This window comes from Pyrus communis, chromosome 12 (assembly GCF_041283825.1).
Source record: "Pyrus communis isolate YQ-2024b chromosome 12, ASM4128382v1, whole genome shotgun sequence".
Taxonomy (NCBI): domain Eukaryota; kingdom Viridiplantae; phylum Streptophyta; class Magnoliopsida; order Rosales; family Rosaceae; genus Pyrus; species Pyrus communis.
In genome coordinates, this window is record NC_142576.1 from 24,365,818 (window position 1) to 24,382,508 (window position 16,691).

The 16,691-nt window shown below is 41.5% G+C and overlaps 3 protein-coding genes across 3 annotated transcripts; 2 read left to right on the forward strand and 1 right to left on the reverse strand.

The window, feature by feature from the left end:
- LOC148692561 (uncharacterized) lies at positions 1-6,305 on the forward strand. The gene is made up of 3 exons (XM_088680993.1): positions 1-3,397; positions 3,443-3,829; positions 5,956-6,305. The coding sequence occupies exon 1, from the start codon at positions 1,035-1,037 to the stop codon at positions 2,685-2,687; it is 1,653 nt and encodes a 550-aa protein (XP_088537119.1). The 5' UTR covers positions 1-1,034; the 3' UTR covers positions 2,688-3,397; positions 3,443-3,829; positions 5,956-6,305.
- Positions 6,306-9,644: 3,339 nt separating this feature from the next.
- On the reverse strand, positions 9,645-10,710 carry LOC148692562 (uncharacterized). Its single transcript, XM_088681977.1, has one exon. It carries the CDS (start codon positions 10,708-10,710, stop codon positions 10,036-10,038), a length of 675 nt encoding a protein of 224 aa, XP_088538103.1. The 3' UTR covers positions 9,645-10,035.
- A 3,272-nt stretch (positions 10,711-13,982) lies between these two features.
- Positions 13,983-16,549, forward strand: LOC137745741 (tyrosine-protein phosphatase RLPH2). The gene is made up of 4 exons (XM_068485744.2): positions 13,983-14,645; positions 15,441-15,508; positions 15,715-15,894; positions 16,090-16,549. Exons 1-4 carry the CDS (start codon positions 14,126-14,128, stop codon positions 16,258-16,260), a joined length of 939 nt encoding a protein of 312 aa, XP_068341845.2. The 5' UTR covers positions 13,983-14,125; the 3' UTR covers positions 16,261-16,549.
- The last annotated feature ends 142 nt before the right edge of the window (positions 16,550-16,691 follow it).

Below are 16,691 nucleotides of genomic sequence, written 5' to 3' on the forward strand. Positions count from 1 at the left end.
AGCAATGAAGGCAGAAGTTGAAAAACTCAAAAGCATAGATTTCATCCGTGAAGTCAATTATCCAACGTGGGTAGCAAATGTGGTCCTTGTTAAGAAAAATCCGACCAAGGAAAGTCTCTTGCTTCAAAAGATCTTGTGGAGAAAGTGTGTCGACTACACCGACTTAAACAAAGGATGCCCGAAGGATAGCTTTCCCTTTCCTCTCATTGATAGACTTGTAGACTTTACAGCAGGGTGTGAACTCTTGAGCTTCATGGATGCTTACTCAGGGTACAATCAAATCCTCATGAACCTTTTGGACCAAGAACACACGACATTCACTATTGATAAAGGATTATATTGCTATAAAGTCATGTCATTCGGCCTAAAGAATACAGGGGCGACTTATCAAAGATTAGTCAATTCAATGTTCGTTGAACAGATTGGAAAAAGCATGGAAGTTTATGCTGATGATATGTTAGTCAAAAGCAAACATGCTGACCAACATATTGCCAACTTGTCTGAAACCTTCTCCATCCTGAAGAAGTATCGAATGAGGTTGAACCCCAACAAATGCGCTTTCGGTGTAGGCTCTGGAAAATTCTTGGGCTTCATGATTAGCCAACGAGGCATTGAAGCTAACCCTGAGAAGATCAAAGCAATCATGGACATGAAAGAACCAGTAACCTCAAAAGACATCCAGAGCTTTACTGGCAAGGTGGCAGCCTTGACCAGGTTCATCTCTAAGGCCACAGACAAATGCGCTCATTTTTTCAAAGCACTTAATGGAAGTAAGAAGTACATTACGTGGACCGATGAATGTGTCGAAGCATTTAAGAACCTCAAGGAGTACATGAGTAAAGCCCCTCTGCTTTCCAAACCTGAAGTTGGCAACACCCTAATTGTCTATCTATCTGTCTCAGCTTCAGCAGTTAGTTTCAGTTCTCATTCGTAGGGATGGTAGTATCGAACGACCTGTCTACTACGCTAGCAAGGCTCTACAAGATGCGGAGACACGATACTCCAACATTGAGAAATTAGCTCTAGCATTAGTCATGTCTGCTCGGAAACTTCGCCCCTACTTCCAAGCACACTTCATCATCGTGCTTACCAATCACCCCCTTCGACAAATACTTCAGAGTCCTGACACTTCGGGGCGAATGATCAAATGGGCCATAGCACTGGGAGAGTTTGACATCTCCTACCACCCAAAGCTAGCTGAAAAGGGCCAACCAGTTGCAGATTTCATTGCCGAATTCACTTATCCCGTTGACATTTCTCCTACACCTGAGGTAGCGGCTTCATCACCCCTGGAAACCCGGAAGGTAAAACCAACACTCCCAGTATGGACTCTATATGTTGATGGCTCATCCAACCAACAGGGTTGTGGAGCAGGACTAGTCTTGACTACCCCCGACAAAGTGGCAATGGAGTATGCTCTTCGCTTCAAATTCAAGGCGTCAAAAATTGAAGCCGAGTATGAGACCCTTTTAGCAGGCTTACGTTTGGCCAAACACCTTGGAGTTAAACAAATTAATATCTTCAGTGACTCCCAATTGGTGGTTAACCAGGTCACGAACAACTTTGATGCTAAGGATAACTTCATGGCAGCGTATCTTGCGCAAATGCAGCTTTTGCTCAAGCATTTCCACTACCAGATCACCCAAGTCCCTCGAGCGGCAAACAGTCATGCAAACGCTTTGGCTCGCCTCGCCTCAGCAGTGGAAAACAAGATTGGGAGAAAAATTCATGTCGAATTGTTGGCAACACCAAGCACCATAGTCACAGAAGTGTGCAACTTGCAACAGGGGGATAGCTGGATCACCCCAATTTATAAATTCCTTGTTCATGGCACTCTCCCAAATGATAAAGTCCAAGCTAAACAGATTCGATACAAGTCTACCCGCTACCTGATCATTAATGACCAACTCTACAAGCGAGGTTTTAACCCATCGTACTTACGGTGCCTCACACCTGCTGAAGCGGAAATTGTCCTTCGAGAAATACATGAAGGAGTCTGCGGAGATCATGCTGGATCTCGATCCCTAGTACACAAGGCTTTTTGTCAAGGATATTACTGGCCAACACTCCACCAAGATGCCATCAGAATATCCCACTCATATGATAAGTGTCAACGCTACGCAACTATTCATCACTCCCCTCCCGAACCTCTTACTCCTATGATCAGCCCTTGGCCCTTCGCCCAATGGGGACTTGATTTGATCGGCCCAATGCCTGCGGGAAAGGGCAAGGTTCGCTATGCAATCGTTGCAGTTGACTACTTCACAAAGTGGGCCGAAGTAGAACCCTTGGCAACCATTACTGAGGCAAAAATAGAAAACTTCGTATGGAAGAACATCCTTTGCAGATTTGGCATTCCTAATGCGATAACCACGGACAATGGGCAACGGTTCGACAACAAGAAGTTCAGGATGTTCTGTTCTAAGTTCAACATCAACTTATGTTTTGCCTCCCCAGCTCATCCCCAGTCTAACGGACAAGTTGAGGCCATCAACAAAATAATCAAGCGCACTTTGAAAACCAACTTGGACAAGGCTAAAGGTTGTTGGCCAGAATTTGTACCCCAAGTTCTTTGGTCATACCGCACTTCAGATCGGACTTCAACAGGAGAAATTCCATTCTCACTTGCCTTTGGTACAGAGGTTGTTGTCCCAGTTAAGCTTGAGCAAGCAATGTTCCGAGTCTAGAACTACATGTAAAGTGAAAATGACAAACAACTCACCCTCAACTTGGATCTAGTCGAGGAACACAAAAACCAAGCTCACTTGAGGAATGTCGCCTACAAGCAGCGCATCTCCAACTACTATGACTCAAGAGTCAAACCTCGCTCTTTCAAAGTAGGGGACTGGGTATTAAAGAAAAGACTACTCTGCGACAGAGTCTCGAGTGAAGGCACGCTTAGCCCAAATTGGGATGGACCGTTTGAAGTTATTGGCATCAGTCGCCCTGGTTCCTACAAGCTGAGGAGCTCCGATGGCAAGACCCTTGGCCATCCATGGAACGCTGATCACTTGAAGTACTATTACAAGTAGACTCACACTGTACAAGCGTTAAGCTACGGCCATTCGGCATCCTATGTAATGAAGGCCATTTGGCATCAATTCAATAAATAGGTGATTTAGGCAACTTGGTCTTAACTCCCTTACATCCCTATCACTGAAACGCTCAGGTTTGAAGCTTCAACACGAATGCTTGCAACATGAAATAAAGTCTATATATATGTCAACATGACTTATATCCAAACAAGGGATCTATTCAAACATAACCAAACATTCATCAATGATAGTACAAATACTTGGCAAATAACATCAAAGCGCACAGTACAAGGTTGCAAACATACACAAACAAAAAACCCTCAGCCTTATAACATGGCACATGCCAGACAAACAATAAACTAGTACATCCAGAGCACATGGCACATGCCACACAAACAACAAACTAGTACATTCAAAATACATGTAGAAAAAAAAGGCACTATGAGTCATCCTCATCTGAGGTCGAACCCCTGACAATATAACTCTGCGTTTCAACCGCATCGCCATCGCCACCATCCTCGGTATCTCCAGAACCATCCTCACTCTCCTGAGACTGCTCACCGACACTAGCCTTATTATCAGAGTCATCCTCGCTACTAGGATCAACTGCGATGACGAATGCTTCACCTCTTTGTCTGTACTCATCCATCTCATCACGGTACTTTTGGATAATGCTTCCATTATCGTAACACTCAAGGACGACCATCCATTTCCTTTTCTCAAAATTAGCCGCCCGGATGCAGTGAGGTTTAAAAGCATCTTGAAAGGCCTGGGAACCTAAGAATTCCTGCACGGTGTTGTTGTCTTTCCTTCCTAATGCTAGAATATGTTTAGTATAATGGCACAAGTAAGGGTGTCGAATCCACAGGGACTAATTGGACCTATATAATCACTTGTTTTGCAAGAACTCTTACTAGAGAAATAATACTAATCAATATAGGCAGATTGGTTGTTGTAACTTGAAAGCATAAGAAAATAAAGTAAACACAAATAAATGAATCAACAACTAATAAAATGGGATAGTATCAATGGAGATGAAGCTAGGGATTCGATTTCACCATTGCTAAACCAAGTCCATGTTTGTTAAATCAGTTTATACTCAGTCATCTACCTATTTCTTGAGTTTGTTTCACTTGGATATGATCAACCATATGATGTGTGGATTTGATCAAATATCTCTAATCATGAACCTAATTGTGATGTGCAACTTTGGTTCCTAATCAAGAATATGTAGTGCACAAGAAACTTTCATAAAACCAAAGGGAACACTCGGCAGGATGTTTGCAAAACATTCCCTTCATTCATTCACATATCCACCAAGATTATGCATGATGTGTGCTTTAATCTTGGCTAAACAACCTGTGGTTAATTCAAATGATGATCAAGCATTAAAATCAACACACAAAGTCACAATTAAATCGGAGAATGAAACAAGAAATAGATAGACTAAATGAGAATTCTGAATTAACTACATGGCAATCTTGCAAGGCTACATCGAATCCCTAGAGAGAGATTAGTTACACTTCATGTTCTTCATAACATTGAAATCAAAGAAACACCTAAACATTCCAACAACTCAAACTTGAATTGTATGAACGTTTAAGCACTCTTTTCTTCCATTCCTCAAACATACAAAACAAAGAGAATTGAATTTAAACATTGAAATCAAAGAAACACCTAAACATTCCAACAACTCAAACATGAATTGTATGAACGTTTAGGCCCTCTTATCTTCCTCTTCGTTGTAGCACAAGGTCTAAGGATAGTTTGATGGTGTGAATGGTTTGGGAAGTGGTGGAAATAGAAGGATGGTGTTTGGATTATAAGGGAAACTCACGGCACAAAGGGGGGAAGTGTTTGTGGTATGTACAATGGATGAATTTCTGAAATGGAAGAGTGTGTGAATGAGTCCCTGAGAATGAATGCAATGGATGCTTATTTATAGGTGAAATGGGGGGAACATGACAACTAGGAGGGAATGTGGCTGCATGTTTGAATGATTAAAGGATGCATGTGGGTTGGAAATGATGGAAAAACAGCTAGGAAAGCATGTGAAAGCTGGAATTGCATGTGGCAAGGTGTGTGTATGTGCTGGAATGGTGTGTGAAGGCCACGGCATTGAGTTTTCTGGTGGAATTCAATGTGAAAGCCACGGGTTGGATTGTGTGATGGTGTGTGTATGGGAATGACAGCTAGGGGGAGGAATATATGCATGTGCAAAGCTGGAAATGCAAGCAGAAAATGGAAGGGGATGCATGTGCACGGCAAGGAACTTTGTTTGTGTGCATGTGGATGAAATTGGATGAAATGCATGGAATTAGGCACGGCAATGATGGTGTTTTTCTGTGGTGAATGGTAATGTAATCTGAAATGGGAGAGCATGTGGATTAAAGGGGTAATGATGATGAATGCATGTGAATTGAAATGCATGTGGAATGAATGAAATGCATTGATATGCACGGCAAAGGAAGTGGATTTTCTGCAATGGTTGAATGGAATGAATGATTAAGGAAGTGTTTAAGTGTTTTAAAATAGGGAACAAAGCCCTTCCTTGCATGGCAAGGAAGGGAGACACAAGGAAACACACGACAATGTCCTAAGGTTGCAAGGAATGTTGTTTTTGTGTTCTAAAATGCGTAGGAGTCTTCAATGATGCTCAAACATGAGGTCTTTTAGGATTTAACTTTCCTACTTCAAGTCTTTAATTTCGTCCATCCTCTTGGCTCCAAGCATATGATATCCATTCCAATCTCTAATTTGCTCCAAAAAGCTCCAAAAGGCATCCTTTTGCATACCTTGCCCTTAAAACCTGAAAACACACAAAAGAAGCATAAAGGACTAAAATAACTAAAGAAACATAACGTAAATGCACGAGAACAAGCCATTTAAGTCGCATGAATATGCTCCTATCACACGGCAGCGTCCCTCTCAGTTGGGATACTCCTCTTTAGCTCAGAAACTTCAACCAATGCACTATCCAACTCCCTTTTCACCTTGGAAACTTCGAGGATAGTAGTCTCAAACTGTTTCTTAGTCCCCTCCAGTTGTTTCTTGAGCCTCACGTTCTCACCATTTCGCCTTTTCAAACTCTCAAAGTGTTAATCTTTGAGGTGGATGGCCTCAGCCAAAGCTTTGCTCGTTTTTCTAGCATCATTCACAAGCTAGTTATTCTCTTTAAACTTTGCCTTGTACCGCTCGACCTCTCGTAATCTGTCGTCGTACTCAGTCATGACCTACATGACAAGATGATCGTCACTACAAGGAAAAAGATGGAAGAAAATAAAGAAATGACAGAATAACACTTACATAAGAATATAGCCTCATGATCCGGTCACGCTCTGATTCATTCTCATTTAGCGGCTCGCCAAGCTCGTCAACAGTGGATCAACATCCTGCCAAGCAATTATTGACATACCTAAAACTACTTGGCTGCATGGCAACCTTCAAATCTTTCCAATGGATGCTGCCAACCTCTTCCTTATACTTCCTCTTACGGCTGGAGCTAGGGTCACCTTCTTGGTTAGTGGACTTCATGGTTGGAGGAAAGATGGGCTCGATGGTAGGAAAATGAGGCAACAGTCATCTCTCCTCCCCTGCAACTATGGCAGCAGCACACCCGATAGCCTCAGCTTCAGCTCTTTTTGAGGCAGTAATCTTGAGGACCTCCTCTTGCGACTTAGGTCTAGGGGCTGGCCTCACCCGGTGTTTATGAACTCCCTTGTGAAATAAAATGTCATTTACGGGAACTAACATGGGTGTTTTCCCTTTCTTGGTGCTAGTCCCTCCTTTCTTGCTCACTTTCTCCACTGAACAAGAAAAATCAAAGTAAAGAATGCAACTTTGTAAAAGAAGGAGAGGGTGAAACGAAGGATACAACTTACTTGCTCGTCTCTAGCACTCCGACATTAGGGGTTGGAAACCGTACTTTCGAAACAAAGGTCGTAGCTTGCCCAAATGTCTATCTTCCTTAGGCACCCTTAACACCTTCTCTACATCAGCCAATTCCCGTCCAGACAATTTGATGTTGCCTCGAGTTACTGCATGAAGGAAAATGTTGGACACAAGAAGAAACTACAATAAATAGCAAACAATGCGAACAATGGATACATTACAACCTACAGTCTGGAAGTGAGTAAGAACACGTCGCTCAGGCGTGACACCCCTAACATGCTCCCAATCATCATAAAGAAAGCACCAACGATTTTTCCAAGTGCAGTACGCATTTTTCTTACCAAAGACAATACGTTCTCTCTCACTCCGACATGCACACTCGGCATATCCTGGGCATGCTTTCATTGGGCGCATCTTATAGCAGTAGCGCCACTGATGGAAGGAAGGCTCACCTAACCCACATTCCATCCAAATAATATAAAACCCAATCAAGGTATCCCAAAAACCAGGATTGAGTTGCCCAGGCGCATATCCAATGAAAGATAGCATCCGTTGCAACCAAGGGTGAAAAGGCAATTTCACCCTTAAGGTCAATAATATTTGAGTATAGAACATGACATGACCCTTGGGCGGTTCAGAGGGCAATTCTTCATGATGTACCAAACGCATTCCTACACTGCGGGGGATACTACATGACTGCCTTAGAGCTTCAAGCTGCCTTTCGCTATCTAACAAGTTTTTCTCTAAAAGGTCCGCTGTGAACTCAGAGCGAAATATGGGTATGGCGTCAAAAACATCCCCCTCACCCACTGACATGAAGGAGGAAGAACCAATATTGGCTAAAGTTTGACAATTGCGAAAATCATCCAACGTTTTTTTGGTACAAGACTCCAACAAAGGCCCTGAAGACTCCAACATTGCAAGCTCAAACCTAGAGCTAGAGCTAGGGGAGCCCTCATCACTAGGACTTCCAAACTCTGACATCTACAACAAACAGAAACAAACTCTATCACTACATGAAAGATTGAAACATAAGGAAGTTCCTAGGGCATGAAGAAAAGGCTAAACCAGTTCATTATGTTCTTAAACAAATACATGAACACTTAAACAATTCAACCAGAATGAAAACATGCGATCGAGTGGAGAAGATTACCAACCTGAAGATGATGCAAAGCAATGCCGGAATCCCTCTCAACTAGAGAACACTCTATTTTCCAAAATTACTACAAAATAAGCAAATGAAGACAAGTTCAAGAGTGAAGACTTATCCTTCTTATATAAGTTCAACAAGACCAAACAAATTCAAAATTCAAATTCAAAATTCAAATTCAAACCATGAGAAAGTCCCACATGGAAAGTCTTCAAACCTCCACAAGCTAGGGAATTTCAAACTTCAAATTTTCTGTTCCCTCCATTCTCCAAAAAAAAAAAAAAAAAAAAAAAAAAAGAACGAAACAACTTCATCAATGGAAGACAACTACAATTCTCTAAAGCTTCACACTCTTGATCAAGATAGTGTGAAGCAAAATAAATTTATGTTGCCAACAAAAGCTTCAACAAGAGAAGGGCAACAACAAATGTCAAAAGCCTCACACACTCTTGATCAAGATAGTGTGAAGCAAAACCAACTTATGGTGCCAACAAAAGCTTCAACAAGTGAAGGGCAACAACAAATGTCAAAAGCCTCACACACTCTTAATCAAGATAGTGTGAAACAAAACCAACTTATGGTGCCAACAAAAGCTTCAACAAGTGAAGGGCAACTACAATTCTCAAAAGCTTCACACACTCTTGATCAAGATAGTGTGAAGCAAAATCAATTTATGGTGCCCAACAAAGCTTCAACACAAAAGTTTCACTTAAAAAGTTTAAACATCAAACAAAGCTTCATCAATGGAGAGCAACTACAATTCTCAAAAGCTTCACACACTCTTGATCAAGATAGTGTGAAGCAAAATCAATTTATGTTGCCCAACAAAGCTTCAACACAAAAGCTTCAACACCAAAGTTTCACTACAAAGGTTCAACTCTCAACTACAAAGCTTCAACACAAAAGCTTCAACACCAAAGTTTCACCTACAAAAGTTCAACTCTCAACTTCAAAGCTTCAACACAAAAGCTTCAACACCAAAGTTTCACTACAAAGGTTCAACTCTCAACTACAAAGCTTCACCTACAAAGCTTCAACACAAAAGCTTCAACACCAAAACTTCACCTACAAAACTTCAACTACAAAGCTTCAACACAAAAACTTCAATACCAAAGTTTCACCTACAAAGGTTCAACTCTCAACTACAAAGCTTTAACACAAAAGCTTCAACACCAAAACTTCACCTACAAAGGTTCAACTCTTAACTACAAAGCTTCAACACCAAAGCTTCAACACAAAAGTTTCAACACAAAAACTTCACCTACAAAGCCTCAACACAAAAGCTTCACCTACAAAGCCTCAACACAAAAGCTTCAACACCAAAGCTTCATCTACAAAGCAGCTTCAACACAAAAGCTTCAACACCAAAGCTTCACCTACAAAACTTCAACATCAAAGCTTCACCCATTAAAAAATAAAAAATTAAATTAAATTAAATTAAATTCAAAAAAATTCAAAAATTCAAAAAATAAATGAGCCTAGACCTCCCCTTCTTTAGGCCTAACAACTTTCATACCAAATATATATGAATAAGGAGTTTTGGGCAACCACTTAGAAAGGAAAATGGTGAAGTTTTGTTTGGAAAATTGCCTACTAGCAAGACACCTCCCTCGTCAACTCCCTCGACCGGAGACTTGGGGGACTCCTATCATATACCACTACACCTTGGTACTCAGAAATTTCACGACTACTCAGTGCCTTGGATTTTTCAAGTCCCCAACCGAGAAGTTTTCCTCACTCAAGAAATTAAGGGAGCACTACTTCAACCCACAGGGTCCACCCATGAAGTTTCAACATGCAAACTTCAACAAAATAAAAAATTCAAAGAACTTAGTGAAAGATACCTTAGTGTATTTAACACAACACGTTGAATGAAGTAAAGCTTATTTATTGATATCTTCAATAAATTACAAATACGTGCATACACATGAATCAAAACAAACAAACAGGAGGGCGCCTTCACAAAGGCTGCTCAGGAGAAGTCTCAACACTCGGCAAAGCCCCAGAAATATGAGGCATCGGAGGGTGATTATTTGGAGCCTCAGTACTGGGCAGAACCCCAGAAAGATGAGGCACCAGAGGTTGATCATTTGGAGCTTCAGTATGTGGTACAGCCCCAGAGGACGAAGGCAATAAATGTCTTTCGAACAAACTCACAAACCTCTGATGATCATTTAAAATCTGACCCTCGGATTCCTGTAACTGGTCAAGCTTTCTCTTTATAGTTGTAGCATAGCTATGTGCGAGCATGTGCAACTGTCTATTCTCGTGCTTAAGCCCTCTGATCTCCTGTTTGAGACTTATCACTTTAGCCGACAACGATTCAACTTGGCGGGTTCGAGCAAATAGGCGTTGGGCCATATTAGACACAGAACCTGCACATTGAACATTGAAAGCCAGAGAATCCTTAACAGCCAACTTATCAGACCGTTTGGAAAGTAGTCTGTTGTCTTTGGGAGTAAGAAGATTTTTGGCCACCACCGCAGCGATCATATCATTCTTCATCACAAAGTCCCCAATAGTAAGAGGACCAGTAGGAGATAAGAAGGATGAGCGCCATATGTTATCTTGAGGAGACATGGCTACCTCTTCTACAACATTCAAGTCCAAACGACGGTCAGAGGGGCCAGACATTCTCAGAAAAGATGAAGAAAAAAATGAAGTACAGTAAGTCTCAGAAGTACGAAGATAAGGGAAAAATTCCTACAAGCAATAACTTTCAGAACGGACTCCTTGAACTTAATTGGTGCTCCTATAAAAGAAAGAGCCAGATCTTCAATAGGGCTGCTTGTTCAAAAATCGAAGAGGCACCACTCTCCAAATTTCGAGAAGCGGATTTCCTGGGTTAAAATTTATTAGCAATCTCCACACGTGACATCAGTTCCTCGGATACCAAGGACAACTTTGCCAAAGAACTCTGACAAAGTTAAGACAGGTAAATGTTGAAGGCCTAGTTACCCTACTATTACCCACAAGGATAAAGGAATAGCATCACTGCTTAATTATTGGAAAATCCTTATGTGTGTCAACCTCTGTGCTCCGTGGCAAAGCAGACTTGCAAAAATGCCCAACCTTTCTTCACATCTGAGAAAACAATCCCAACAAGATTGCTTGCCCAAAAATCGAAGATGCACCGCTCTCCAAATCTCGAGAACCATATCCCCAACAAGATTGCCTGCTCAGAAATCGAAGAGGCACCGCTCCCCGAACTTCGAGAAGTCGGATTTCATTGGATAAAATTTGTCCACAATTTTCACACGCAACATCAGCTTTCTGGATACCACAGACCACTTTTTCAAAGTGCTCTGACAAAGTTAAAACACGTGAACCTTGCAGCGACCACTACATTGCTTTGACCGAGAAGGGTAAAGGAACAGCAATACCACTCGCTGTTGGGACAATTCCTATATATGTCGACCTTCATCCTCCACAGCCAGGCAAATCTGCCAAACAAAAAAAATGCTCAACCCTTCCCCACATCCGAAATGGCACTCTCAATCTAGCCTCTCGAAATACTCCGTTTTCTTCTCCTTCGATAATACCCATGCCAACCAACCACATCAGAGCAAGAATATCTCATATCATCAGGGTTAAAAGCAAGAGTATCCCATATCATGCTTTTTCCCTGTCTTTTCTTTTGCCCTTGCTCTTACCTGCAGGACAAGGAGAAATAATGCAATCAGTCAGAACCTGAAATCAAACTTCCAATCCAGAACTGATTGCCCGGAACCTTTGCCTGGTCGCTTACCTAGCATTGCTCTCGAGTACTCATCCTCAACTATTGTCAAGGTCATGAATTCCTTAGGCAAATACCTCAGAACAGTTGGTAAGATATTGGCTCTTTACACTGAAGCTGCCAAGCATGGATGAGTCACTGAGAAGTAGTGCTCTGAAAGATCATTTAAATGCAAAGGTTGCGCACCATTTCTGCTATACAAAAGATTGAAGCAGAAGGTTCAACGGCGAGCTAGAACAGATCACTACAGCACGACGCCCTTTCATGTGGAACCGCATAATCCAAACGAAAGAGTCTAAGTCAAATCCAAGCTCGGCATCATTGCTCTAATTGAAGAGATCGAGAAGCCTCAACAGCCTTTTGCTAGCACCGTCGTCAAAGAATAAAGCTTCGCCATACCACACCTACTACTTTGTCAAACAACAAAAGTATCCCATATCATCAGGATCGAACATACTCCAGGTTTGACGGACTTGTTTTGACCTTCAAATTCTGGAGTCGGCTCGCTTCTTTGGAGGAAACCAGAAAACCCTCCAGCCTAGTTCAAGAATACATCTGTGGAAAGTCAAGTACAACAAAGCACGTGCCGATTCGTCCATCTTCTCCAAAAACAAGAGTACCTCATATCATCTCTTCTCTCTGTTTCTTCTCTTTATCCTTATTGCTGAATGAGAGACAGGGAGAATGAGTACAATCAGCCGGAACCCAAGATCAACCTACCGATCTGAGACTGATTGCTTGGAACCTTGATTGTTTACCTTGTCTGTCACCTCCTTCGGCAGATCTCCTCGCTTAGAGACTTGGGGGACTCCTACTATATGGTTTGTATCGCACTTAACCAAACCCGAAACTACAAGTAAGCTTCAAATGAAAATGATACATTACCTTGTGCATCAACGCCAACCAAAGATACCACTCCTGGATGAAGGAAAAGTACTTCCAAGAGAAGATGTCACATCTACTTACAGGACAGAGAAGGCAAGTGAAGGCGACATCACACTTCGGTACTTGGAAGTTTCGTGATTACTCAATGGCTTGGATCTTGCAAGTCCCCAACCGAGGAGCTTCCCTCACTAGGGAACTTAAGGGCGCATTGTTTGTACCATACTTAACCAATCCCGAAACTACTAAGCACCAGTCAACAGCATACCGTCAATGACCCACAAGACTTTTCCTCCAACCAAAAGGCCAATCACAACACGACACATGTCGGTATTAGAGGCCAATCACAACGCAACACGTGTCGATATCAGAGGTCAATCACAACACGACACGTGTCAATGTCAAAACAAAGCTAGAAACTCCTTCTATAAAAGGGGATCATTCTCCCACAATAATCCCTAATGTCATTTGTACTAAACTATTCACTAGAACTCACTAAAAGAGAGCTTGAACCTATGTATTTGTGTAAACCCTTCACAACTAATGAGAACTCCTCTACTCCGTGGACGTAGCCAATCTGGGTGAACCACGTACATCTTGTGTTATTTGCTTCCCTGTCTCTATTCATTTACATACTTATCCACACTAATGACCAGAGCAATCTAGCGAAGGTCATAAACTTCATACTTTCTGTTGTACCAAAGTCCTCGCCGATTTTGTGCATCAACATATTTGAATGACAAGATGATATTATTTTATGGCTTACTTGTATAACATGTCATGTGAAGTTACTATACATATATAGTTTTCTTTGTAGCAAGCGATTAGACTTCTATGTGTATCTTTTCGACTCTTCCGATTATATTATTTTATGACTTACTTGTATAACGATCAAAGTATATGACCCTACGAAGCTACGACTATGTCACATGAAACGTTATATACAGCTCTCTTTGTAGCAAGCAACTAGACTTCACGTGTATCTTTTTTACTCATCCGATTATATTATTTTATGGCTTACTTGTACAACTGTCAAAGTAAACAACCCTGCAACTTGTGCCAATAACAAATAACGTTACTTGTATCATATTTATTGACTTTACAACTTGATATGTGAATAATGCGGTCGTGAACAAATAAATCTCCCACGGTGACAAGTCAAAATAGTATTATCAATTCACGTCTAACCTATGTTTAAAATATTAATATACAAATCTAGAGATATTAAATATCAATATCGATATTTATAATAAAAATATCGACCGTATTGAATAGATTTTATCACACCGTAATAGTCGCACCAAAAAGTTTCAAAACCGCCAGTAAAATGACAGCCACTAAACACAAATTTCAACCTCCCCAGATCGCCCAACGCAACCACCATCAGCCTCAAAGACTCAACCTAACCACACAAATCTGTACACAAACTCAATGTCAGACCCAAAAGCAAAGCCAAGAATAGTGTGCTGCATCGGCGACACCCATGGCTTCCACACCAAGCTCCAAAACCTCTGGTCCAATCTCCAATCCGCCATCGACCCATCAGATTTCTCCACCGCCCTCATCATTTTCCTTGGCGATTACTGCGACCGCGGCCCGGACACCAAAAAAGTCATCGACTTTCTCGTCTCCCTGCCCTCCAGGTACCCGAATCAGAAGCACATCTTCCTCACCGGCAACCACGACCTGGCCTTCGCCGCCTTCGTGAGCGTCCTGCCGCCGCCTCCCGACGGTTCGGAGTTTTCCGAGGGGTGGAAGGAGTATGCGGATAGCGAGGATAGAGAAGGGTGGTTTAAGGGAGATGGGTACGAGAGGATGCACTTGCAGGGGAGGAGATGGGGTGGGAAGATCAAGGCTAAGTTTAATGCGGCTAAGGGGACAGAGTACAAAGGGTCAATTTATGATGCCGGGCCTACATTTGAATCCTATGGGGTCCCACATGGTTCTGCTGGTATGTGTTTCGAGTTTTTCTGGATTTGTGTGAGATTCATGGTTTTTTTGTTTGGTGATTTGGGTTTCTTTTGTTTTGTTTTGTTTGATTGGATTCTCTGTTTGTTGATTTGATCCATTTGGTGCCAATTGATGTTTCTGTTAATTGTTAAGTTGTTTTGTCGGTTGGGACTGTTTATGTTGGAAAGACTTCTGCTCAAAAGAGCTTCTGATAGAAGTGATTTTATGATAAAATCTCAAAGCTTTTGTCAAAAAGCAAACTTATGGAAAAGCAGTAAGCACTTGAAATTGCTTCAGCGCCTAGCAGCTGCCTCTCCAGAAAGCTCTTCCATCTCAGAATCGCTTCAAATTTTTTTCTCTCAAAACGTAGACAGAAAAACTTTTGGTTGTCGGAATGCACCCTTCCACAAGCAATCCAAAACAGGCCTAAAAATCATTTGCATTCCAGTTCTGTTCACTATCAATTGACAAATGCTAAACTTTGTTTGTTAAGTTATGGATGTACTGTTGTGTTATTGACTTATTAGTATTCGCAAACGTGGATTAGGGCACTTTGCTGGGGCAATGTTCCCGCCCCTTGCATCCAAATGTGAATCCTCCTTCCCGTAGATTAGAATAGTTTAGAATATGGTCTTGTCAATAAAGAACTTGTTAGTACTCGGTGATTTGGTGACTTAGTGTCATATATTTACAATCCAGCTGTCTATCGAACTGGTTTGTGTGCTTTATTTGTAAATTCAATGCCGTGGCTTTGTTCTGTAGTTTTGTGTGTTGAAAGAATGATTGTTATGGGCAGATTTGGTTAAGGCAGTTCCCGATGAACACAAGAAGTTTCTTGCTGATATGGTTTGGGTCCATGAAGAGGTGAGGCCTGTTCTATTTGCTATCTTTTTTTTTGATGAACACGAGAGTCGTTGTGTAAGATACTAAAATGTGAGAAAAAACCTTAAAATTTCAATTGGTTCACTTTCCGATTCCTTTTGTGTGTCGTGGAGCAGAATGCAGCAGTCGAGAACTGTAGGACCAGATGCTGAACTTAGTCGGTCTTGATGATGTGCATTTTTTTCCAGGATGATGTTTGCGTAGAGACTGCGGATGGAATCAAACATTGTAGATTGATTGCTGTCCATGCTGGTTTAGAGAAAGATAAAGATGTCAAACAGCAGTTGGCGTCTTTGAAAGCCAGAGACACCCGGGTGCCTAAGATAGAGGCTCTGAGTGGGAGGAAGAATGTATGGGATATACCAAAGGTAATGGCTTTCTACCTCTTAATATCAGCAATCTTTTTACTGAAACATTCGCTGTTTATTGTCCGATGATTTTTGTATTTCTTACGTTCGTTAGTTCTTGATAGAGATTTTGTCTTTTGTCGGTCAACTGAGATATGATAGACAACCTCATACAATAAAATGCAACTGAAATCAACGGTGTTTTGGTCCTGATAGGAACTGACAGAGAAACCAACTGTTGTCGTAAGCGGTCATCATGGGAAACTTTACATTGAAGGCCTCAGACTGATCATCGATGAAGGCGGTGGCATGGCGGAAAGACCAGTGGCTGCAGTTGTGCTCCCCTCCATGAAAATAGTCCGCGATACAGACGCATTGACAAACTAGAAACCGTGTTACAATTCATAAGCATAGGTTTAAAGCTGTTTTCGTTACTATCTGTGCGTCTGCACATGTCAAGTTTGTAAACTAGAAACTTTGTTGCTTAAATAGCACTCTTAGAAAGTAATGTTATACACTTGTAGTTGTCAATTGCGTGTGTGGGCGATTTCTAACTGCGGATCACTGTGGGACCCACATTTGGTCAATGGTTGGAAATCGCCTATGCAAGCAACGAACATTTAAGCTTGGCATGACAATCGCCTTGTCAATTGGAAATTTTATAGTGCATTAGATATACTTTATATTATTTAACGGTTGAATGATGTTCAAGAATTTAATGAATTTAACTGGTGAACATAATTCAATTAAAAGACAATGACAACGCATATGATACATGAATTTACAATTGAATGACTCATTGTCAATTTGGCGCTTCA